The 26,347-nt window shown below is 58.3% G+C and overlaps 2 protein-coding genes across 3 annotated transcripts; both read right to left on the bottom strand.

Moving 5' to 3' along the window:
- Nucleotides 1–3,678: 3,678 nt before the first annotated feature.
- LOC309450861 (pre-mRNA-splicing factor ATP-dependent RNA helicase DHX16-like) lies at nucleotides 3,679–12,343 on the bottom strand (the record flags this gene model as incomplete). Its single annotated transcript, XM_082074021.1, has 5 exons — nucleotides 12,125–12,343; nucleotides 10,400–10,629; nucleotides 8,797–8,950; nucleotides 5,942–5,998; nucleotides 3,679–4,017 (listed from the first exon to the last, which is right to left on the bottom strand). Exons 1-5 carry the CDS (start codon nucleotides 12,326–12,328, stop codon nucleotides 3,679–3,681), a joined length of 984 nt encoding a protein of 327 aa, XP_081930147.1. The 5' UTR covers nucleotides 12,329–12,343.
- Nucleotides 12,344–15,150: 2,807 nt separating this feature from the next.
- PPP1R18 (protein phosphatase 1 regulatory subunit 18) lies at nucleotides 15,151–25,932 on the bottom strand. 2 transcript variants are annotated; one of them, XM_082074041.1, is made up of 6 exons: nucleotides 25,854–25,932; nucleotides 23,821–24,157; nucleotides 22,311–22,413; nucleotides 21,029–22,274; nucleotides 17,458–17,653; nucleotides 15,151–15,456 (listed from the first exon to the last, which is right to left on the bottom strand). In XM_082074041.1, the coding sequence occupies exons 2-6, from the start codon at nucleotides 24,152–24,154 to the stop codon at nucleotides 15,437–15,439; spliced, it is 1,899 nt and encodes a 632-aa protein (XP_081930167.1). In that variant the 5' UTR covers nucleotides 24,155–24,157; nucleotides 25,854–25,932; the 3' UTR covers nucleotides 15,151–15,436. The 2 variants fall into 2 exon arrangements, with proteins under 2 accessions (XP_081930167.1, XP_081930166.1); XM_082074040.1 differs by having other exon boundaries at nucleotides 21,029–22,413.
- Between the last annotated feature and the right edge of the window lie 415 nt (nucleotides 25,933–26,347).

The raw sequence follows: 26,347 nt of genomic DNA, 5'->3' as shown, positions 1-26,347 counted from the left end.
AAAGCAGATTCTGGGTCTATAACGGTGGATTTTGGGTCCATAATGGTGGATTTTGGGTCTGGAAGGACACATTTTGGGCCCATAAGGGCACATTTTGAGCCCATAAAGGCGCATTTTGGGTCCGTAAAGGCGCATTTTGGGCCTGTAAAGTCACATTTTGGGTCTATAAATGCACATTTTGGGCCCGTAAAGGTCCATTTTGGTTCCATAAAGGCACATTTTGGGTCCCTAAAGGCGCATTTTGGGCCTGTACAAGCAGATTCTGGGCCCATAAAGGCACATTTTGGGTGTGTAATGGTGGATTCTGGGTCTATAAATGCACATTTTGGGCCCATAAAGGCACATTTTGGGTCCATAATGGTGGATTCTGGGTCTTGAAATGCACATTTTGGGTCCATAAAGGCGCACTTTGGGTCTGTAAAGGCACATTTTGGGTCTATAAATGCACATTTTGGGTCTATAAATGCACATTTTGGGCCCGTAAAGGCGCATTTTGGGCCTGTAGAAGCAGATTCTGGGCCTGTAAAGGCACATTTTGGGTCCATAAAGGCACATTTTGGGTCCGTAAAGGCGGATTTTGGGTCCATAAAGGTGAATTGTGGGTCCATAAAGGCACATTCTGGGCCCATAAAGGAGCATTTTGGGCCCATAAAGGAGCATTTTGGGTCTATAAATGCACATTTTGGGTCCAGAAAGGTGCATTTTGGGTCCATAAAGGTGCATTTTGGGCCTGTAAAGGTGCATTTTGGGTCTGTAAAAACGCATTTTAGGTCTGTAAAGGGGGATTCTGGGCCTTTAAAAGCAGATTCTGGGTCTATAACGGTGGATTTTGGGTCCATAATGGTGGATTTTGGGTCTGGAAGGACACATTTTGGGCCCATAAGGGCACATTTTGAGCCCGTAAAGGCGCATTTTGGGCCCGTAAAGGCGCATTTTGGGCCTCTAAAGTCACATTTTGGGTCTATAAATGCACATTTTGGGCCCGTAAAGGTCCATTTTGGTTCCATAAAGGCACATTTTGGGTCCTTAAAGGCACATTTTGGGCCTGTAGAAGCAGATTCTGGGCCCATAAAGGCACATTTTGGGTCTGTAATGGTGGATTCTGGGTCTATAAATGCACATTTGGGGTCCATAAAGGCGCATTTTGGGTCGGTAATGATGGATTCTGGGTCTATAAATGCACATTTTGGGCCCATAAAGGTGCATTTTGGGTGTGTAATGGTGGATTCTGGGTCTATAAATGCACATTTTGGGCCCGTAAAGGCGCATTTTGGGTCCGTAAAGGCACATTTTGGGCCCGTAAAGGCACATTTTGGGCCCGTAGAAGCAGATTCTGGGCCCGTAAAGGCACAATTTGGGTCCGTAAAGGCACATTTTGGGTCCATAAAGGCACATTTTGGGTCCATAAAGGCACATTCTGGGCCCATAAAGGAGCATTTTGGGTCCAGAAAGGCGCATTTTGGGTCCAGAAAGGCGCATTTTGGGTCCAGAAAGGCGCATTTTAGGCCCGTAAAGGTGCATTTTAGGTCTGTAAAGGGGGATTCTGGGCCTGTAAAAGCAGATTCTGGGTCTATAATGGTGCATTTTGGGCCCATAAAGGCGCATTTTGGGCCCATAAAGGCAGATTTTGGGTCCATAATGGTGGATTCTGGGTCTATAAAGGCGCATTTTGGGCCCATAAAGGTGCAGTTTGGGTCTATAAATGCACATTTTGGGTCCATAAAGGCGCATTTGGGGTCCGTAAAGGCACATTTTAGGCCCATAAAGGTGCATTTTAGGTCTGTAAAGGGGGATTCTGGGCCTGTAAAAGCAGATTCTGGGTCTATAACGGTGGATTTTGGGTCCATAATGGTGGATTTTGGGTCCGGAAGGACACATTTTGGGCCCATAAGGGCACATTTTGAGCCCATAAAGGCGCATTTTGGGCCCGTAAAGGCGCATTTTGGGCCTGTAAAGTCACATTTTGGGTCTATAAATGCACATTTTGGGCCCGTAAAGGTCCATTTTGGTTCCATAAAGGCACATTTTGGGTCCTTAAAGGCGCATTTTGGGCCTGTAGAAGCAGATTCTGGGCCCATAAAGGCACATTTTGGGTGTGTAATGGTGGATTCTGGGTCTATAAATGCACATTTGGGGTCCATAAAGGCGCATTTTGGGTGTGTAATGGTGGATTCTGGGTCTATAAATGCACATTTTGGGCCCATAAAGGTGCATTTTGGGTGTGTAATGGTGGATTCTGGGTCTATAAATGCACATTTTGGGCCCGTAAAGGCACATTTTGGGCCTGTAGAAGCAGATTCTGGGCCCGTAAAGGCACAATTTGGGTCCGTAAAGGCACATTTTGGGTCCATAAAGGCACATTCTGGGCCCATAAAGGAGCATTTTGGGTCCATAAAGGAGCATTTTGGGTCCATAAAGGCGCATTTTGGGTCCATAAAGGCACATTTTAGGCCCGTAAAGGTGCATTTTAGGTCTGTAAAGGGGGATTCTGGGCCTGTAAAAGCAGATTCTGGGTCTATAATGGTGCATTTTGGGCCCATAAAGGCAGATTTTGGGTCCATAATGGTGGATTCTGGGTCTATAAAGGCACATTTTGGGCCCATAAAGGTGCAGTTTGGGTCTATAAATGCACATTTTGGGTCCATAAAGGTGCATTTTGGGTCCGTAAAGGCACATTTTAGGCCCATAAAGGTGCATTTTAGGTCTGTAAAGGGGGATTCTGGGCCTGTAAAAGCAGATTCTGGGTCTATAACGGTGGATTTTGGGTCCATAATGGTGGATTTTGGGTCTGGAAGGACACATTTTGGGCCCATAAGGGCACATTTTGAGCCCATAAAGGCGCATTTTGGGTCCGTAAAGGCGCATTTTGGGCCTGTAAAGTCACATTTTGGGTCTATAAATGCACATTTTGGGCCCGTAAAGGTCCATTTTGGTTCCATAAAGGCACATTTTGGGTCCTTAAAGGCACATTTTGGGCCTGTAGAAGCAGATTCTGGGCCCATAAAGGCACATTTTGGGTGTGTAATGGTGGATTCTGGGTCTATAAATGCACATTTGGGGTCCATAAAGGCGCATTTTGGGTCCGTAATGGTGGATTCTGGGTCTATAAATGCACATTTTGGGCCCATAAAGGTGCATTTTGGGTGTGTAATGGTGGATTCTGGGTCTATAAATGCACATTTTGGACCCGTAAAGGCGCATTTTGGGCCCGTAAAGGCTCATTTTGGGCCCGTAAAGGCACATTTTGGGCCCCTAAAGGCACATTTTGGGCCCGAAAAGGCACATTTTGGGCCTGTAGAAGCAGATTCTGGGCCCGTAAAGGCACAATTTGGGTCCGTAAAGGCACATTTTGGGTCCATAAAGGCACATTTTGGGTCCATAAAGGCACATTCTGGGCCCATAAAGGAGCATTTTGGGTCCATAAAGGCGCATTTTGGGTCCAGAAAGGCAGATTTTGGGTCCAGAAAGGCACATTTTAGGCCCATAAAGGTGCATTTTAGGTCTGTAAAGGGGGATTCTGGGCCTGTAAAAGCAGATTTGGGGTCTACAATGGTGCATTTTGGGCCCATAAAGGCGCATTTTGGGCCCATAAAGGCAGATTTTGGGTCCATAATGGTGGATTCTGGGTCTATAAATGCACATTTTGGGCCCGTAAAGGCGCATTTTGGGTCCATAAAGTCACATTTTGGGCCCATAAAGGCGCATTTTGGGCCCATAAAGGCGCGTTTTGGGCCCATAAAGGCCCCCCTCTGGCTCCCCCACCTTGTCGCGCGTCTCCTCGGGCATGCGGTAGCGCTGGCTCTTCTCCAGGCGCTCGCGCTCGCCCGCCCGCTGGTACTGGCGCGCCAGGTCCCGCAGGAGGCGCTTGCGCTGCAGCTCGCGGCGCTCGCGCAGCGACAGCGCCGCCTCCCCGAACAGCTGCTCCTCGTCCTGGATCTCGGCCTCCAGCTCCTCCAGCTTGTCCTGCTCCCGCTTGGCCAGGTACTCGCGGCGGGAGCGCTTGCGAAGCTCCGGGATCTGGGGATGATGGGGGAGAAAGGGGTGAATGGGGAATCCAATGGGGGATGAATGGGGAGTCCAATGGGGAATGGGTGGGGAATGGATGGGGAATCCAATGGGGAATCCAATGGGGAATCCAATGGGGAATCCAATGGGGAATGGATGGGGAATCCAATGGGGAATGGATGGGAACGTGAATGGGAATGAATGGGGAATGGATGGGAACATGGATGGGAATGGATGGGGAATCCAATGGGGAATGGATGGGGAATGGATGGGGAATGGATGGGAATGGATGGGAGATGGATGGGGAATCCAATGGGGAATGGATGGGGGATGGATGGGGAATCCAATGGGGAATGGATGGGAACGTGAATGGGAATGAATGGGGAATGGATGGGAATATGGATGGGAATGGATGGGGAATCCAATGGGGAATGGATGGGAATGAATGGGAACATGGATGGGGACATGGATGGGGACATGGATGGGGACATGGATGGGGACATGGATGGGGACATGGATGGGGAATGAATGGGAATGAATGGGAATGGATGGGGAATGAATGGGAATGGATGGGGAATGAATGGATGGGGAATGAATGGGAATGGATGGGGAATGAATGGGAATGAATGGGAACGGATGGATGGGGAATGGATGGGAATGGATGGGAATGGATGGGGAATGAATGGGAATGAATGGGAATGGATGGGGACATGGATGGGGGAATGAATGGGAATGGATGGGAATGAATGGGAATGGATGGGAATGGATGGGGACATGGATGGGGGAATGAATGGGAATGGATGGGAATGGATGGGAATGGATGGATGGGGAATGGATGGGAATGAATGGGAATGGATGGGAATGAATGGATGGGGAATGGATGGGGAATGGATGGGGAATGGATGAGAATGAATGGGGAATGGATGGGGAATGGATGGGAATGAACGAATGGGGAATGAATGGGGAATGGATGGGGAATGGATGGGAATGGATGGGGAATGGATGGGAACATGGATGGGAATGGATGGGAATGGATGGGAACGGATGGGAATGGATGGGGAATGGATGGGGAATGGATGGGAATGGATGGGAATGGATGGGAATGGATGGGAATGGATGGGAATGAATGGGAATGAATGGGAACGGATGGATGGGGAATGGATGGGAATGGATGGGGAATGAATGGGGAATGGATGGGGGAATGGATGGGGGAATGGATGGGAATGGATGGGAATGAATGGGAATGAATGGGAATGAATGGGGAATGAATGGGGAATGGATGGGAATGGATGGGAATGGATGGGAATGGATGGGAATGGATGGGGACATGGATGGGGAATGGATGGGAATGGATGGGAATGGATGGGAATGGATGGGAATGAATGGGAATGAATGGGAATGGATGGGAATGGATGGGAATGGATGGGGACATGGATGGGGAATGGATGGGAACGAATGGGAACGAATGGGGAATGAATGGGAATGAATGGGAATGAATGGATGGGAATGAATGAATGGGGAATGGATGGGACATGGATGCGAATGAATGGGAGATGGATGGGGGATGGATGGGGGATGGATGGGAAATGGATGGGAATGGATGGGAAATGGATGGGAAACGAAGGGGGAAACGAAGGGGGAAACGAATGGGAAAACGAATGGGAAACGAAGGGGGAAACGAAGGGGGAAACGAAGGGGGAAACGAAGGGGGAAACGAAGGGGGAAACGAAGGGGAAATACAACGGGAACCAAAATCTCACAAATCAAACCCAAAGGAAAAGCCCCAAAACTTCAACAAACCCAAAGAAACGTTAAAAACGACCCGAAGGGAAATGAAAATGAAACCCCCAAATCCCCCCCAAAACGGGGGGTCAAGATGAAAGAAAAGGAAACCAGTGTGGATTTTGGGGGGAATTTGGGGGATTTTGGGGCTCACCATCTTTTTTTGATCCTCCTCGGCGATTTTGAGGCGTTTCTGGGCTTCTTCGTAGGCCTGGGGGGGGAAAGGGGACCCCAAAATTCAACTGAGAGACCCCAAAACCCACTCAGGGACCCCAAAATCCTCAGGGACCCCCCAAACCCATGGGGACCCCAATGGAGCCTTCGCTGGTCCTGGTTGCACCCAGAGACCCCAAATCACCCCCAAATCCCCCCAGGACACCCCAAAACCCCCCAGGACCACCCCAGATTTTGGGGGACCCCTCACCTTGTTTTGGGGTGTCCCAGGTGCCATATCCAGTCCTGGTCACACCCAGAGACCCCAAATCCCCCAGGACCCCCAAAACCCCCCAGGACCCCCCCCATATTTTGGGGGACCCCTCACCTTGTTTTGGGGTGTCCTGGGTGCCGGGTCCATTCCCAGTCACACCCAGAGACCCCAAATCCCCCAGAACCCCAGGACACCCCAAATCACCCCAAAACCCCCCAGGAACCCCCCCATATTTTGGGGGACCCCTCACCTTGTTTTGGGGGTGTCCTGGGTGCTGGGTCCATTCCTGGTCACACCCAGAGACCCCAAACCCCTTGGGCCCCCCCAGATGCTCCAGGGACCCCCAGGACACCCCAAAATCCCCCAGGACACCCCCAGATTTTGGGGGACCCCTCACCTTGTTTTAGGGGTGTCCTGGGTGCCGGGTCCATTCCCAGTCACACCCAGAGACCCCAAATCCCCCAGGACCCCCAGGACACCCCAAATGACCCCAAATCCCCAAGGACCCCCCCAAAATCTCGGGGGACCCCTCACCTTCTTTTGGGGTGTCCCAGGTGCCATATCCAGTCCTGGTCTCACCCAGAGACCCCAAATGCCCCAGGACACCCCAAAACCCCCCAGGACACCCCAAAACCCCCCAGGACCACCCCATATTTTGGGGGACCCCTCACCTTGTTTTGGGGTGTCCTGGGTGCCGGGTCCATTCCCAGTCACACCCAGAGACCCCAAATCCCCCAGGACACCCCAAAACACCCCAGAACCCTCAAATCCCCCCCAAACCCACCCAGGACCCCCCAGAATCTCGGGGGACCCCTCACCTTGTTTTGGGGTGTCCCAGGTGCCATATCCAGTCCTGGTCTCACCCAGAGACCCCAAATCCCCCAAGACCCCCAAAATCCCCCCAAACCACCCCAAAACCCCCCAGGACCCCCCCAGATTTTGGGGGACCCTTCACCTTGTTTTGGGGTGTCCTGGGTGCTGGGTCCATTCCCAGTCACACCCAGAGACCCCAAATCCCCCAGGACCCCCAGGACGCCCCAAATGACCCCAAATCCCCAAGGACCCCCCCAAAATCTCGGGGGACCCCTCACCTTGTTTTGGGGTGTCCCAGGTGCCATATCCAGTCCTGGTCTCACCCAGAGACCCCAAATCCCCCCGGACCCCCAAAACCCCCCAGGACCCCCAAAACCCCCCAGGACACCCCCAGATTTTGGGGGACCCCTGACCTTGTTTTGGGGGTGTCCTGGGTGCCGGGTCCATTCCCAGTCACACCCAGAGACCCCAAATCCCCCAGGACCCCCAGGACACCCCAAATGACCCCAAATCCCCAAGGACCCCCCCAAAATCTCGGGGGACCCCTCACCTTGTTTTGGGGTGTCCCAGGTGCCATATCCAGTCCTGGTCACACCCAGAGACCCCAAATCCCCCAGGACACCCCAAAACCCCCCAGGACGCCCCCCAGATTTTGGGGGACCCCTCACCTTGTTTGGGGGTGTCCTGGGTGCTGGGTCCGGTTGGTCACACCCAGAGACCCCAAATCCCCCAGAACCCCCAGGACACCCCAAATCACCCCAAAACCCCCCAGGAACCCCCCCATATTTTGGGGGACCCCTCACCTTGTTTTGGGGGTGTCCTGGGTGCTGGGTCCGGTTGGTCACACCCAGAGACCCCAAACCCCTTGGACCCCCCAGATGCTCCAGGGACCCCCAGGACACCCCAAAATCCCCCAGGACACCCCCATATTTTGGGGGACCCCTCACCTTGTTTTGGGGTGTCCCAGGTGCCATATCCAGTCCTGGTCACACCCAGAGACCCCAAATCCCCCAGGACCCCCAAAACCCCCCAGGACCCCCAAAACCCCCCAGGACCCCCCCCAGATTTTGGGGGACCCCTCACCTTGTTTTGGGGTGTCCCAGGTGCCATATCCAGTCCTGGTCACACCCAGAGACCCCAAATCCCCCAAGACCCCCAAAATCCCCCCAAATCACCCCAAAACCCCCCAGGACCACCCCATATTTTGGGGGACCCCTCACCTTGTTTTGGGGTGTCCTGGGTGCCGGGTCCATTCCCAGTCACACCCAGAGACCCCAAATCCCCCAGGACCCCCAGGACGCCCCAAATGACCCCAAATCCCCAAGGACCCCCCCAAAATCTCGGGGGACCCCTCACCTTGTTTTGGGGTGTCCCAGGTGCCATATCCAGTCCTGGTCACACCCAGAGACCCCAAATCCCCCAAGACCCCCTAAATCCCCCCAAACCACCCCAAAACCCCCCAGGACGCCCCCCATATTTTGGGGGACCCCTCACCTTGTTTTGGGGTGTCCTGGGTGCTGGGTCCATTCCCAGTCACACCCAGAGACCCCAAATCCCCCAAGACCCCCTAAATCCCCCCAAACCACCCCAAACCCCCCCAGGACGCCCCCCAGATTTTGGGGGACCCCTCACCTTGTTTTGGGGTGTCCTGGGTGCTGGGTCCATTCCCAGTCACACCCAGAGACCCCAAATCCCCCAAGACCCCCAAAATCCCCCCAAACCACCCCAAAACCCCCCAGGACCCCCCCAAATTTTGGGGGACCCCTGACCTTGTTCTGGGGGTGTCCCGGGTGCCGGGTGCGGTCGCGGTCGCGCTGGCGCAGCCGCTCGGCGAAGGCGTCTCGTTCCGCCAGGTCCCGGAGCCGCTCGCGCTCCGACGCGTCCCCGTCGGAATCGGGGTCCTCGGGGGGCTCGGCGGGGGCGCTTTGGGTTGAAAAGCACAAAAAACGGGTTAGCGAACACCAAAAAATGCAGTTTGGAGAAAGCGGGGGGGGCGGGGGGCGAAAAACACCCGGTTTGGGGGGAAATACACTAAAAATGGGTCAGTGCGCAAGGGTTCATTATGGGGTTCAAGGGCACCCGGACGCCTGGGTCCTCTATGGGGTCAATGGCACCCGGATGCCTGGGTCCTCTATGGGGTCAATGGCACCCGGACGCCTGGGTCCCCTATGGGGTTAAGGGTACCCGGACGCCTGGGTCCTCCATGGGGTCAAGGGCACCCGGACGCCTGGGTCCCCTATGGGGTCAAGGGCAGCCGGACGCCTGGGTCCTCTATGGGGTCAATGGCACCCGGACGCCTGGGTCCTCTATGGGGTCAAAGGCACCCGGACGCCTGGGTCCTCTATGGGGTCAAGGGCACCCGGACGCCTGGGTCATCTATGGGGTCAAGGGCACCCGGACGCCTGGGTCCTCTATGGGGTTAAGGGCACCCGGACGCCTGGGTCCCCTATGGGGTCAAGGGCACCCGGACGCCTGGGTCCTCTATGGGGTCAATGGCACCCGGACGCCTGGGTCCTCTATGGGGTCAATGGCACCCGGACGCCTGGGTCCTCTATGGGGTCAAGGGCACCCGGACACCTGGGTCCATTCTGGGGTCAATGGCACCCGGACGCCTGGGTCCTCTATGGGGTCAATGGCACCCGGACGCCTGGGTCCCCTATGGGGTTAAGGGTACCCGGACGCCTGGGTCCTCCATGGGGTCAAGGGCACCCGGACGCCTGGGTCCCCTATGGGGTCAAGGGCAGCCGGACGCCTGGGTCCTCTATGGGGTCAATGGCACCCGGACGCCTGGGTCCTCTATGGGGTCAATGGCACCCGGACGCCTGGGTCCTCTATGGGGTCAAAGGGCACCCGGACGCCTGGGTCCCCTATGGGGTCAAAGGCACCCGGACGCCTGGGTCCTCTATGGGGTTAAGGGCACCCGGACGCCTGGGTCCTCTATGGGGTCAAGGGCACCCGGACGCCTGGGTCCTCTATGGGGTCAATGGCACCCGGACGCCTGGGTCCTCTATGGGGACAAAGGCACCCGGACGCCTGGGTCCTCTATGGGGTGAATGGCAGCCGGACGCCTGGGTCCTCTATGGGGTCAATGGCAGCCGGACGCCTGGGTCCTCTATGGGGTCAAAGGGCAACCAGATGGTTGGGGAGGGACCCCGAGACCCCCAGAATTTGGGCGGGACCCCAAGAACTGGGGGGGGGACCCCAAGACCCACCAGGACCCCAATGGGACAATAGGAACCCCAAGACCCCCAGAATTTGGGGGGGGACCCCAAGAACGGGGGGGACCCCAAGACCCACCAGCACCCCCAGGAGACAACAGGGACCCCAAGACCCCCCATAAATTGGGGCGACCCCCAATTTGATGCAACTCACGGTGTTGTCGACGTCCCGGGGGTCTCAGGGGTCTCGGGGGGCTCGGGGGATTCGGGGCGTCGCGCTCGCAGGTGGCGGCGCCGCTTGGCGGCCATGTTGGGGGCGGAGCCTGCCGTTGGCTCCGCCCCCTCATCGTCGCTCTCCACCAATTGGTATTGGCGGTTGCGCAGCTCCAGCGCCGCCCGCTCGGCCGCCCGGCCCGGGGGCTCCGACGGGGTCGCTCGGGGTACCTGGGGGGCGGAGACACGTTGGGACACGCCCACGGGCACGCCCCGATTGGCCACGCCCCCAATTGGCCACGCCCTTATTGGTTACATCCCCATTGGCCACGCCCCCCAGTGGCCACACCCCCCCAGTGGTTACTTTTCCCACTGGCCACATCCCCATTGGCCACGCCCACCCACTGGCCACAACCTTATTGGTTACATCTCCATTGGCCACACCCCCCACTGGCCAAACCCCCCACTGGCCACACCCCCCACTGGCCACTTCCCTATTGGTTACATCCCCAAACGGCCACGCCCCCATTGGCCACAACCCAATTGGTTATATTTTCCATTGGCCATGCCCCCATTTGCCACGCCCTCAAATAAACACAAGCCACGCCCCCACAGGCTCACAAGTCACGCCCCCGGCCAGCAAGCCACGCCCCCAATGGACGCCAAAACACGCCCCCAAATAGCCGCAAGCCACGCCCCGACCGGCCGATAGACCACGCCCCCAATGGGCACCAAGCCACGCCCCCACTTACCCGCATACACGCCCCCACCTGCCCTCAAAGCCACGCCCCCACCGGCCTGCAAGTCACGCCCCCACCTGCTGCAAGCCACGCCCCCGCTTACCCACATACCACCCCCCCACCTGCCCTCCAAGCCACGCCCCTTGGCCGCTAAGCCACGCCCCAATGGGCGCCAAGCCACGCCCCCGCTTACCCACATACCACCCCCCCAATCGCCCTCCAAGCCACGCCCCCACCGGCCTGCAAGTCACGCCCCCACCTGCCGCAAGCCACGCCCACCGGCCGCCAAGCCACGCCCCAACGGACGCCAAGCCACGCCCCCGCTCAACCGCATACCACCCCCCACCTGCCCTCAAAGCCACGCCCCCACCGGCCTGCAAGCCACGCCTCCACCTGCCAAATGCCACGCCCCCAAAGGGCGCCAAGCCACGCCCTCACCCGCCTACCACCCCCCACCTGCCCTCAAAGCCACGCCCCCAATGGGCGCCAAGCCACGCCCCCTCTTACCCGCATACCACCCCCCCACCTGCCCTCCAAGCCACGCCCCCACCGGCCTGCAATTCACACCTCCACCTGCCACAAGCCACGCCCCCCGGCCGCTAAGCCACGCCCCCCGGCCGCCAAGCCACGCCCCTGCTTACCCCCATACCACCCCCACCTACCCTCCAAGCCACGCCCCCACCGGCCTGCAAGTCACGCCCCCACCTGCCGCAAGCCACGCCCACTGGCCGCCAAGCCACGCCCCCACCGGCCTGCAAGTCACGCCCCCACCTGCCGCAAGCCACGCCCCCAAAGGGCGCCAAGCCACGCCCCAACGGACGCCAAGCCACGCCCCCGCTCAACCGCATACCACCCCCCACCTGCCCTCAAAGCCACGCCCCCGCCTGCCCTCCAAGCCACGCCCCCTCCCGCCCTCAAGTCACGCCCCCTCAGCACCCCCGTCCCCTCACCCCAAGCCCCGCCCCCTCTCCCCAAACCCCGCCCACCTTGTCCCACAGCTCCCGCGCGAACCGCCGGACCGCCGGCTCCTCCACCCGCAGCGCCTCCGTCTCCCGCAGCCGCTCCAGCAGCTCGTCCGGGCTGCGGCTCCTCCGCGCCAGCGCCACCAGGAAGGCGGGGACGTGGCGGCCGCTCAGCCCCAGCAGCGCCTGCAGCTGCCCGGACACCCAGCGCTCCAGCGCCGCCGCCATGGCCGCTGCGCCTTCCCCTTCTTCCCCTTCCCCGGCCCGCCCAGCCAATCAGAACGCGCGGCGCGGCGGGTGGCCACGCCCCCCTCGGCGCTGATTTGCCGCCGGCGCGCATGCGCGGGGTCTGTGGTACCGTAATGATGCGGGGAGAAGCGCGGGAAAAAAGGGCGCGCCGTGAAAATGTGAAGAGAGGGCGGGAAAATGGGGAAAAAGGGAAGAGGGACAAAAATGGAAAAAAAAAGACGGAGGAACAGGAAAAAAAGAAATGGAAAAATGTGGAAAAACAAAAAAAAAATCCAAAAAAACAACAAAAAAGCCAAAGAAATAAAAAAAAAACACAAAGAAACAAAAAAAAAGAAACAAAAAAAAAGAAACAAAAAAAAACCCCAAAGAAACAAAAAAAAACCCAAAGAAACAAAACAAAAAACCAAAGAAACAAAACAAAAAAAGAAACAAAAAAAGCCAAAGAAACAAAAAAAACCCAAAGAAACAAAAAAAAAACAAAGAAACAAAGAAGCCAAAGAAACAAAAAAAGAAGCAAAAAAAACAAAGAAACAAAACAAAAAAAGAAACAAAAAAAAGCCAAAGAAACAAAAAAAAAAATCAAAAGAAACAAAAAAACCAAAAGAAACAAAAAAAATTCAAAGAAACAAAAAAAAATCCAAAGAAACAAAAAAAAGCCAAAGAAACAAAATAAAAAAACCCAAAGAAACAAAAAAAAATTCAAAGAAACAAAAAAAAGCCAAAGAAACAAAAAAAACCCCAAAGAAACAAAACAAAAAAAGAAACAAAAAAAAACAAAGAAACAAATAAAAAAAAACAAAAACAAAAAAAGAAACAAAAAAAAACAAAGAAACAAAAAAAATCCAAAGAAACACAAAAAAAAATCAAAGAAACAAAAAAAACCCAAAGAAACAAGAAAAGCCAAAGAAACAACAAAAAAACCCCAAAAGAAACAAAAAAAAACCCAAAGAAACAAACAAAAAAATAGATTAAAAAACCCAAAGAAACAGGAAAAAGTCAAAAGAAAAAGCCTGAAGAAACAAAAAAAAAATAATGAAAAAATGTGAAGAAACAACAACAACAAAAAAAAAACAAACGAAAAAATGCGAAGAAATAAAAAAAAAAATAAAAAAACAAAGAAACAGAAAAAAAAGAAACAAAGAAACAAAAAAAGAAACAAAAAACCCCCAAAGAAAATTAAAAAAAAAGCAAAGAAAAAAATGCGAAGAAAGAAAAAAAACCCAAAGAAACAAAAAAAAACACAAATGAAAAATCCCAAAGAAACAAAAAAGACCCAAATGAAATAATGTGAAGAGACAAAAAAAACCAGAGAAACAAAAACAAAAACAAATGAAAAAGCGCAAAGAAGCAAAAAAACAAATGGAAAAACTTGAAGAAACAAAAAAAACCCAAAGAAACAAAGAAAAAAAGCTACAAAAAACAAATAAAAAGACCAACCAACACAAACAAGCTCAAAAATCGTCCAACCAACCCAAAAAACCCACAAATTAACCCAAAAGATGACGCCAAACAAACAGAAAAACACCCACACGAAAAATCAAACAAATAAATCCACAAACAAATAAAAACAACCGAAAATTCAAACAAAACCACGCAAAAAAAACAATAAAAAACCAACAACAACAAGGTCTCAGAGCGGCCACTGTCACCTTTTATTGTCACTTGTCACATTTTATGGTCATTTGTCGTGATAAAGTGTGGCCAAGCAGCAGCAAGGCCTCAGGCTTCGTTGCCATGGCAACAGGACCAGGCCTCAGGTTTCATCACCATAGCAACAGGAGCAGGCCTCAGGCTTCCTTGCCATGGCAACAGGAGCAGGCCTCAGGCTTCATTGCCATGGCAACAGGAGCAGGCCTCAGGCTGCGTCACTACGGCAACAAGAGCAGGCCTCAGGCTTCATTGCCATGGCAACACAAACAGGCCTCAGGCTTCGTTGCTGTGGCAACAGAAGCAGGCCTCAGTCTTCATTGCCATGGCAACACAAACAGGCCTCAGGCTTCGTTGCTGTGGCAACAGAAGCAGGCCTCAGGCTGCATTGCCATGGCAACAGGAGCAGGCCTCAGGGTGCATCACTATGGTAACAGGGGCGGGCCTCGGGCTACATAGTCACAGGAACAGTAGGCCTCAGGCTTCATCACCATGGCAACACGAACAGGCCTCAAGCTTCATTGCCATGGCAACAGGAGCAGGCCTCAGGTTTCATCACCATAGCAACAGGAGCAGGCCTCAGGCTTCATTGTCATGGCAACACAAACAGGCCTCAGGCTGCGTCGCTATGGCAACAGAAGCAGGCCTCAGGCTTCATTGCCATGGCAACAGGACCAGGCCTCAGGTTTCATCACCATAGCAACAGGAGCAGGCCTCAGGCTTCATCGCCGTGGCAACACAAACAGGCCTCAGGCTTCGTTGCCATGGCAACAGGTGTGGGCCTCAGGCTTCATCGTCATAGCAACACAAGCAGGCCTCAAGCTTCATTGCCATGGCAACAGGAGCAGGCCTCAGGTTTCATCACCATAGCAACAGGAGCAGGCCTCAGGCTGCATCACTATGGCAACAGGAGCAGGCCTCAGGCTTCATCGCCATGGCAACACAAACAGGCCTCAGGCTTCATCACCATAGCAACACAAACAGGCCTCAAGCTGCGTTGCCATGGCAACGGGAGCAGGCCTCAGGCTTCGGCCTCCATTTCTCCTCCATCCTCCTCCATTGTCCCCCCTCCATTGTCCCCCCATTGTCCCCACAGCCATAAATCCCCTCCCCCCCCCACCCCATTAATACTGACATGTCCCCTCCCCCCATCCCAGTCCATCCCAGTTCAAATGGCCCAATACTGACAAACCCCCCTATAAAAACCCCTTAATTAGCCTAAAAAAGACATAAACTCGTTAACGATAATCACCCCCCGCCCCTCCCCCGCTAGAAAAAGCTACAAAATGGGGAGAAAAGAACCGAAACGCCCCAAAAATGACGCTGGGACAGACGCTGGTGTCCGTGTGTCTGGCCTGGGGGGTCCTGAGGGGTCCGGCGAGGGGGGGTTGGGGGGTCTTGGGGGGGTTTTGGGGTCCCCATCCCCCCCCCGCTGGGGGGTTATCGGCGACAGGATTCGTCTAAGGGGGGGGATGGGGGGGTTAGGGGACCCAGGCGTCCGGGACGCCCGTTAGCCCCCTATTTGAGCCCCAAAACCCCCCCAAAACCCCCCCAAACAACCCCCCAAGTGACCCCCAAAACCCCCCCAAACATCCCCAGTGAACCCCTAAATGACCCCCCAAAACCCCCATAACCCCCCCAAGTGACCCCAAAATTACTCCGGACCCCCCAAGTGAACCCAAATGCCCCAATTGGCCCCAGGACCCCCCAAATGACCCCCCAAAACCCCCATAACCCCCCCAAGTGGCCCCAAAATTACCCCGAACCCTCCAAGACCCCCCCAAGTGGCCCCAAATGCCCCCAGGACCCCCTAAATTACTCTAAATGACCCCAAATGCCCCCAGAACCCCCCAAATGACCCTAAATGACCCCAGGACCCCCCTAATGAACCTAAGACCCCCCCTAAATGATCCCAGACCCCTCAAATGACCCCAAATGACCCTAAACGACCCCACAAATGACCCCAAGATCCCCCCAAATGACACCAAGACCCCCCTAATGACCCTAAATGACCCCAAGACCCCCCCCCCCAATGACCCCAGGACCCCTAAATGACCCCAAATGACCCCAAGACCCCCCTATTGACCCTAAATGACCCCCAGGCCCCCCCAATGATCCTAAATGACCCCAAATAACCCCAGGACCTCCCTAGTGACCCCAAATGACCCCAGGACCCCCCTAATGACCCTAAATGACCCCCCAGACCCCCCCTAATGATCCTAAATGACCCCAAATAACCCCAGGACCCCCCTAATGACCCCAAATGACCCCCAGACCCCCCCTAATGACCCTAAATGACCCCAAATAACCCCAGGACCCCCCTAATGACCCCAAATGACCCCAAGACCCCCCTAATGACCCTAAATGACCCCCAGACCCCCCCCCATGATCCTAAATGACCCCAAATAACCCCGGGACTCCCCTAATGACCCCAAATGACCCCAGGACCCCCCTAATGACCCTAAATGACCCCCCAGACCCCCCCCCATGATCCTAAATGACCCCAAATAACCCCGGGACCCCCCTAATGACCCCAAATGACCCCAAGACCCCCCTAATGACCCTAAATGACCCCCAGACCCCCCCCCATGATCCTAAATGACCCCAAATAACCCCAGGACTCCCCTAATAACCCTAAATGACCCAAGACCCCCAAATGACCCTAAATGACCCCAAATGACCCTAAATGACCCCAAATGCCCAAAATGACCCCAAGACCCCCCTAATGACCCTAAATGACCCCAAATGACCCCGGGACCCCCCTAATGACCCTAAAACACCCCAAGACCCCCCTAATGACCCCAAATGACCCCAAGACCCCCCTAATGATCCTAAATGACCCCAAATAACCCCAGGACCTCCCTAATGACCCCAAATGACCCCAAGACCCCCCTAATGACCCTAAATGACCCCAAATAACCCCAGGACCCCCCTAATGACCCCAAATGACCCCCAAGACCCCCCTAATGACCCCAAATGACCCCCAGACCCCCCCATGATCCTAAATGACCCCAAATAACCCCAGGACTCCCCTAATGACCCCAAATGACCCCAAGACCCCCCTAATGACCCTAAATGACCCCCCCAGACCCCCCCTAATGATCCTAAATGACCCCAAATGACCCCAGGACCCCCCTAATGACCCTAAATGACCCCAAATGACCCCGGGATCCCCCTAATGAACCTAAATCACCCCAAGACCCCCCTCATAACCCTAAATGACCCAAGACCCCCAAATGACCCTAAATGACCCCAAATGCCCAAAATGACCCCAAGACCCCCTCAATGACCCTAAATGACCCCAAATGACCCCGGGACCCCCCTAATGACACTAAATCACCCCAAGACCCCCCTAATGACCCTAAATGACCCCAAATGACCCCAAGACCCCCCCCCCAATGACCCTAAATGACCCCAAGACCTCCCAAATGCCCCCCAGGACCCCCTAAATGTCCCCTCACCCACGATGAGGGCGCGTCCCCGCAGCCCCCCCGGTGTCCCCCGCGTTGGGGACGTTTCCTCGTCGTCATCGTCGTCATCGGGGTCCCGGGGGGTCCCGGGGGGTCCCGGGGGGTCCTCGGGGGGTCCCCAAACCGCCCCCTCCGGGGGGTAACGGAAAGTGCGCTCCAGGTCCCGCTCGCTGAACCAGATCTTGAGCTGGGGACATTGGGGACATCGGGGGGACGTTGGGGACATTGGGGACATCGGGGGACATGGGGATGTTGGGATATATGGGGGGGACATGGGGACATTTGGGGGACATGAGGAGACTTTGGGGAGACATGAGGGACATGGGGACATTGGGGACATTGGGACATTGGGGGGACATGGGGAGACAAGGGGACATTGTGGGGACATGGGGACACTGGGACATGGGGGGGACATGGGGACATTGGGACATGGGGGTACATGGGGGACACTGGGGACATGATGACATGGGAACATATGGGGGACATGGGGACATTGGGGACATGGGGACATATGGGGGGAGATCGAGGGGACACTGGGGACATGGGGACATGGGGGTAATGGGGGACAGGGGGACATTGGGGGACATGGGGACATTGGGGGATATGGGGACATTGGGACATATAGGGGGACATGGGGGGACATTGGGGACATGGGGACATTGTGGGGATATGGGGGGTCATTGCGGGGACGGTGACATGGGGACATTTTGGGGACATTGGGGGACATTGGGGACATTGGGGAGATGGGGACATTGGGGACATTGGGGAGATGGTGACATGGGGACATGGGGACATTGGGGACATGGGGGACATGGGGACATTGGGGAGACATTGGGGGGACAGTGATGACACGGGGGACATGGGGGACATTGTGGGGACAATTGTGGGGACACAATGGGGACAATCCCAGGGGACATTGTGGGGACAAACCTGGGGTCACCCCCAGGGTCACCCTGGGGATGTTGGGGACAATGGGGACAACCGTGGGGACACCCCCCGGGGTCACCCCGGGGTCACCGTTGGGGACACGTTGGGGACACGTGTGACACCCGCAGTTCCCATGACAATTAATCCCCCTCCCAGCTTAATCCCAATTAGCGGGAGGGAATTAACGAGCGGGAGGGGTGGGTAACAGGGGACCCAGGCGTCCGGGTGGCCCCGCCCTTGTCACCGTGTCCCCCTCCCCCACCCTCGGTTCCTGTTTTTTGGGGACACGTTTCCGCTGGGGGTGGGGGGAGGGGGGAGGATGTGGTGAAGGGACCCAGGCGTCCGGGAACAGCGAGGCCACCTAAGGGGGTGGGGACAATGGGGGGACATTGGGACATATGGGGGGACATGGGACTATGGGGACATTGGGGGACATGGGGACGTTGGGGGGACATGGGGGACATGGGGACATTGGGGGACATGGGGACATTGGGGGGACATTGGGACATGGGGACATTGGGGGACATGGGGACATTGGGGGGACATGGGGGACAAGATGGGGACAAAGGGACACAATGGGGGATCCTGGGGGACATGAAGGTGACACGGGGGGGACAAAAGGAACCACAGGGGGGACCTGGGGGGACACATGGGACACCAGGGGACAAAGGGGACACAAGGGGACATGGGGTGACCCAGGGGACATGGGGTGACATGAAGTGACACAAAGGGACCTGTGGGGATATAAGGGGACACCAGGGGGACACAGGGGACACAGGGGACAACAGGGGACACAAGGTGACACAAAGGGACACAGGGGACATGGGAGGACACAGGGGGACCCAGGGGACATGGGGGGACATGAGGGGACACAAAGTGAGCCAAGGGGACCCGGGGGACACAAAGGGACATGGGGTGACAGGGGGACACAAGGGGACACCAGGGGGACCCGAGGGGACACAAGAGGGACACAAGAGGACACAGGGTGACACAGTGGACCCAGGGGACACAAGGTGACACAAAGGGACACAGGGTGACATAGGGGGACCCAGGGGACATGGGGGGACACAGGGGGACCCAGGGGACACAAGGGGACACAAAGGGACTCAGGGGACACCAGGGGGACACAAGAGGTCACAGGGCGACACAAGAGGACACAGGGGGACACAGGGGACACAAAGGGACTTGAGGGGACTTGAGGGGACACAGGGGACATGAGGGGACCCAGGCGGACCCGAGGGGACCCAAGGGGACACAAGAGGACATGAGGTGACATAGGGGGACACAAGAGGTCATGGGGTGACACAGGGGGACCCAGGGGACACAAAGGGACTCAAGGAGGGGACTCGAGGGGACTTGAGGGGACACAGGGGACATGAGGGGACCCAGGCAGACCCAAGGGGACACAGGGGACACAAGAGGTCATGAGGTGACATGGGGGGACACAAGAGGACACGGGGTGACACAGGGGGACCCAGGGGACACAAGGGGACACAAAGGGACCCAGGGGACACCAGGGGGACACAAGAGGACACGGGGTGACACAGGGGGACCCAAGTGGACACCAGGGGGACACAAGGGGACACGGGGTGATACAGGGGGACACGAGGGGGACACAAGAGGACACAGGGGGTGACACAGCGGGACCCAAGGGGACACCAGGGGGACACAAGGGGACATGGGGTGACACAGGGGGACCCAAGGGGACACAAGAGGACACAGGGGGTGACACAGGGGGACCCAAGGGGACACCAGGGGGACACAAGAGGACACAGGGGGTGACACAGGGGGACCCAAGGGGACACCAGGGGGACACAAGGAGACATGGGGTGACACGGGGGACCCAAGGGGACACCGGGGGGACACAAGAGGACACAGGGGGTGACACAGGGGGACCCAAGGGGACACAAGAGGACACAGGAGGTGACACAGGGGGACCCAAGGGGACACCGGGGGGACACAAGAGGACACAGGGGGTGACACAGGGGGACCCAAGGGGGACACCAGGGGGACACAAGGGGACATGGGGTGACACAGGGGGACCCAAGGGGACACAAGAGGACACAGGGGGTGACACAGGGGGACCCAAGGGGACACCAGGGGGACACAAGGGGACATGGGGTGACACAGGGGGACCCAAGGGGGACACCAGGGGGACACAAGGGGACATGGGGTGACACAGGGGGACCCAAGGGGACACCAGGGGGACACAAGGGGACATGGGGTGACACAGGGGGACCCAAGGGGACACCAGGGGGACACAAGGGGACATGGGGTGACACAGGGGGACCCAAGGGGACACCGGGGGGACACAAGAGGACACAGGGGGTGACACAGGGGGACACCAGGGGGACACCAGGGGGACACAAGGAGACATGGGGTGACACAGGGGGACACCAGGGGGACACCAGGGGGACACAAGAGGACACAGGGGGTGACACAGGGGGACCCAAGGGGACACCGGGGGGACACAAGGGGACACAGAGGGTGACACAGGGGGACCCAGGGGGACACAAGGGGACACGGGGTGACACAGGGGGACCCAAGGGGACACCGGGGGGACACAAGGGGACACGGGGTGACACAGGGGACCCAAGGGGACCCCAGGGGACACCGGGGACCCCCCATCCCGTACCTTCTTCTGCCGGGGGTGCGTCTTGGCCAGGCAGGAACGCGGCAGCACCAGGTACCCCCCGATGACCGTGATCTCCTCGGCCGTGGGGTAGCGCTTCTTGGGGACCCCAGGGGGCGCCTCGGGGGCCGGGGGGGCCGCGGGGGGCGCGGGGGGGGACGCGGCGCGGCGCGGCCGCACCGTGATGGTGTTACCGCTGCGGCGCTGGAGCGCGGGGTGGGTGACGGGGGGGGGACCCGCGTCCCGCCGTCCCGACCCACGCATGGCGCCCACGGACACGCCCTGCGAAGGGGGCGGGGCCTGGGGGGGCGTCATGGCCGACGGGGGTGGGGTTGGGATTGAGGTGGGTGTCATGGCCGCCGTGGGTGGGGTGGGGCTTTGGGTGGTCACGGGTGTCATGGCCGCCTTGGTGGGACTTGAGGTGGTCACAGGTGTCATGGCCGCCGTAGGACTTGTGGTGGTCACAGGTGTCATGGCCGCCTTGGTGGGACTTGAGGTGGTCACAGGTGTCATGGCCGCCGTAGGACTTGTGGTGGTCATGGGTGTCATGGCCACCATAGGACTTGTGGTCACAGGTGTCATGGCCGCCTTGGTGGGACTTGAGGTGGTCACAACTGTCATGGCCGCCGTAGGACTTGTGGTGGCCACGGGTGTCATGGCCGCCTTGGTGGGACTTGAGGTGGTCACAGGTGTCATGGCCGCCGTAGGACTTGTGGTGGTCATGGGTGTCATGGCCGCCGTAGGACTTGTGGTGGTCATGGGTGTCATGGCCGCCTTGGTGGGACTTGAGGTGGTCAGAACTGTCATGGCCGCCGTAGGACTTGTGGTGGCCACGGGTGTCATGGCCGCCGTGGCTTTGGTTGGGCTTGAGGTTGTCACAGGCGTCATGGCCGCCATAGGACTTGAGGTGGTCAGAACTGTCATGGCCGCCGTAGGACTTGTGGTGGTCACAGGTGTCATGGCCGCCGTGTGAGGACTTGAGGTCATCATGGGTGTCATGGCCGCCGTGGGACTCATGGTGGTCACAGGTGTCATGGCCGCCGTGGTTGTGGTGGGACTCGAGGGACTCATGGTGGTCACAGGTGTCATGGCCGCCGTGGGACTCATGGTGGTCACGGGTGTCATGGCCGCCTGGGTAGGACTTGAGGTGGTCACAACCGTCATGGCCGCCGCAGTCGTGGTGGGACTTGAGGTTGGCGTGGGCATCATGGCCACCGTAGGACTTGTGGTGGTCACGGGTGTCATGGCCACCATAGGACTTGTGGTGACCACGGGTGTCATGGCCGCCGTGGGACTCATGGTGGCCACGGGTGTCATGGCCGCCTTGCTGGGACTTGAGGTGGTCGCGGGTGTCATGGCCGCCATGGTTGTGGTGGGACTTGAGGGACCTGTGGGCGCCATCGTTGGGGTGGGACCCGTGGTCTTCGTGGCCACCATGGGACCTGTGGTGGCCACAGGTGTCATGGCCGCCTTGGGGGGACTCGAGGTGGTCGCAACCGTCATGGCCGCCGTGGTGTTGGTTGGACTTGGGGTGGTCATGGGTGTCATGGTCTTCATGGGTGGCATGGTGGCCATGGGCGTCATGGGCTTCGTGGCCATCATGGTGGCCACAGGTGTCATGGCCGCCACGCTGGGCCAAGGACCCTTGGCCACACCTGGTCCCTCCTCTTTCCTGGTGGCCTCGTGGCCACCGACTGTCCCCTGTCCCCCCGTTGTCCCCGTTGTCCCCTGTCCCCCCCGTCCCTCCACCATCTTCCAGCTCTTCACCATCCCCTTGACCATCCCGTGTCCCTCAAGTGGCCCCAAGTCCTTGTCCCCTGGTGTCCCCAAGCCCTTGGTTGTCCCTTGGCCCTCAATTGTCCCCAAGCCCTTGGTTGTCCCCAACCCATCAACTGTCCCCAAGCCCTTGACCATCCTATGAGTCTCTGTCACCTGTGGTCCCTCAAGTGTCCCCAGGCCCTTGGTTGTCCCCAACCCATCAACTGTCCCCAACCCCTTGACCATCCTATGAGTCTCTGTCACCTGTGGTCCCTCAATTGTCCCCAAGCCCCTGGTTGTCCCCAACCCATCAACTGTCCCCAACCCCTTGACCATCCTATGAGTCTCTGTCACCTGTGGTCCCTCAAGTGTCCCCAAGCCCTTGGTTGTCCCCAACCCATCAGCTGTCCCCAAGCCCTTGACTATCCTATGAGTCTCTGTCACCTGTGGTCCCTCAACTGTCCCCAAGCCCTTGGTTGTCCCCAAACCATCAACTGTCCCCAACCCCTTGGCCATCCTATGAGTCTCTGTCACCTGTGGTCCCTCAAGTGTCCCCAAGCCCTTGGTTGTCCCCAACCCATCAACTGTCCCCAAGCCCTTGACCATCCTATGGGTCTCTGTCACCTGTGGTCCCTCAAGTGTCCCCAAGCCCTTGGTTGTCCCCAACCCATCAACTGTCCCCAACCCCTTGACCATCCTATGAGTCTCTGTCACCTGTGGTCCCTCAACTGTCCCCAAGCCCTTGGTTGTCCCCAAACCATCAACTGTCCCCAACCCTTTGACCATCCTATGAGTCTCTGTCACCTGTGGTCCCTCAATTGTCCCCAAGCCCCTGGTTGTCCCTTGTCCCTCAATTGTCCCCAAGCCCTTGGTTGTCCCCAACCCATCAACTGTCCCCAACCCCTTGACCATCCTATGAGTCTCTGTCACCTGTGGTCCCTCAAGTGTCCCCAAGCCCTTGGTTGTCCCTTGGCCCTCAACTGTCCCCAAGCCCTTGGTTGTCCCCCTCCCCTCGTCCCCCGTGTCCCCCAGCTCACGGTGACGCTCGGGGGACCCCGCGGTGACGTCCCCGCCGGCTCCATCACCGAAACGACTGAGCAGCCGACTGACCCGCGTCCCTCGCGCCGCCGCGTCCCCGTCCCCGTCCGAGCCCCCGTCGGCCACCCCGGGGGAGGTGACGGTGTTGGTGACGCCGGCGGGGACAGCGGTGGGGACGTTGGTGGCCTTGGCGCGGCGGCGCTGGAGAAGGTCCCGTTTCCAAGGGGGTAATTGAGCCGCCCGCTCCCGCAGCTCCTGCTCCCGGCGCCGAGCGGCCTCGTCCTCCCTCCGGCGCCGCTCCAGAAGCTGCAGCTTCCAGCTGGGCAGCGCCATGGCCTGGGGACATCGGGGACATTGGGGACATTGGGGACATTGGGGACATTGGGGTGATGGGGGGCAATGGGGGGACATGGGGACATGGGGACATGGGGACAGTGGCCTCGTCCTCCCTCCGGCGCCGCTCCAGCAGCTGCAGCTTCCAGCCGGGCAGCGCCATGGCCTGGGGACATCGGGGACATTGGGGACATTGGGGACATTGGGGACATTGGGGACATTGGGGTGATGGGGGCAATGGGGGGACACAGGGACATGGGCACATGGGGTCATTGGGTGGACTTTAGGACCCAGGGGACACCTTTGGGTCATTGGGTGGACTTTAGGACCCTGGGGACACCTTTGGGTCACTGGGGGAGGGTTTAGGACCCTGGGGGCACCTTTGGGTCACTGGGGGGGGCTTTAGGACCCTGGGGACACCTTTGGGTCACTGGGGGGGCTTTAGGACCCTGGGGACACCTTTGGGTCACTGGGGGGGGGGTTAGGACCCTGGGGACACCTTTGGGTCACTTGGGGGGGCTTTAGGACCCTGGGGACACTTTTGGGTCACTGGAGGGACTTTAGGACCCTGGGGGCACCTTTGGGTCACTTGGGGGGGCTTTAGGACCCTGGGGACACCTTTGGGTCACTTGGGGGGGGCTTTAGGACCCTGGGGGCACCTTTGGGTCACTTGGGGGGGCTTTAGGACCCTGGGGGCACTTTTGGGTCACTGGGGGGGGTTTAGGACCCTGGGGACACTTGTGGGGGACATGGGGACACTGGGGGACATGGGGATATGGGGACATGGGGACACTGGGAGACATAGGGGACATGGGGGGATATGGGGACATGACTTGGGGTCACTGGGGGGGCTCTAGGACGCTGGGGACACCTGGGGGTCATGGGGACATAGGGGACACTGGGGGACATGGGGATATGGGGACACTGGGGGGGACATACGGACATCCCTGGGGACATGGGGACACAGGGATGGGGACACTGGGGACACCAGCGATGTTGGAGCCACCAGGGACAAGGGGACACTTGGGGACATCGGGTCAAACTCATCATGCCCGTCCCGCTTCCGGCCCCCGCGCGCGGCTCAGGGGGGGACCCAGGCATTCGGGGGGGACCCAGGCGTCCGGGAGGGACCCAGGCGTCCGGGGAGGGACCCAGACCCCCGAGCCCAGGGTGGGGTGTGGTCAGGGGACCCAGGCATCCTGGGGGAGGACCCAGGCGTCCGGGAGGGACCCAGGCGTCCGGGGGAAACCAGACATCCTGGGGGGGGGAACCCAGATATTCTGGGGGGGGGGGGACACAGATATCCTGGGGGGACCCAGGCGTCCGGGGGGGAACATAGACATCCTGGAGGGACCCAGGCGTCCGGGAGGACCCAGGCGTCCGGGGTGGGGGGGGGGGGGACCCAGATATCCTGGGTGGGGACCCAGGCGTCCGGGAGGGATCCAGACATCCTGGGGGGGGACACCGATATGTTGGGGGGGACCCAGGCGTCCGGGAGGGACCCAGGCGTCCGGGAGGGACCCAGGCGTTCGGGAGGGACCCAGGCGTGCGGGCGCGCGCGCTCCCTTTGTCGGGAAGGGCGGAGGTTTGGGGGGGGGGGGGGGGAGGGAATTCCCAGCCGCCCCCTCCCCCTCCCCGGAGGGACCCAGGCGTCCGAGGGGTGGGGAGGTGGGGGGGGGAGGGGTCCCAGCGTACTCACCCCGGGATGAAACGGGACCCAGGCGTCCGGGGAGGGGACCCAGGCGTCCGGGGGGGAACCCAGGCGTCCGGGGCGGGGTGTGGGGCGGGGGGGGGGGATGAAAAGCGGCTTTTCCCGCGGGGGGGGGAGGGGGGGGATTGTGGAGGGGGTGGGGGAGGGGAGGGATGACTCAAGGAACCCAGGCGTCCGGGCGGGTTCCCCCCCGCCCCCCCCCTTTGTTACCCGTTGGAGGGACCCAGGCGTCCGGGCGGGGGGGAACAAGGGGGGGGGGGCGAGGGGGCGGGGGGGGCGGGGTTAACTCCGCAAAAATCTGCCCGGAACCCCGGCGTTCGGGGGGGGACCCAGGCGTTCGTGGGGGGGACCCAGGCGTTCGGGGGGGACCCAGGCGTCCGGGAGAGACCCCGGGACCCCCCCACATTATGGAGGGAGGGTCTTTGTGTGCGGGGGGGGGGGGGAAAGGGGGGGATAAAGACGGGGGCGGGGCCTCTGGGGGG

This window comes from Streptopelia decaocto (assembly GCF_964273445.1).
Source record: "Streptopelia decaocto genome assembly, chromosome: 31".
Lineage (NCBI taxonomy): Eukaryota > Metazoa > Chordata > Aves > Columbiformes > Columbidae > Streptopelia > Streptopelia decaocto.
Note: the sequence above shows the minus strand (reverse complement) of the source record. Positions and strands in the feature narration are given on the sequence as shown.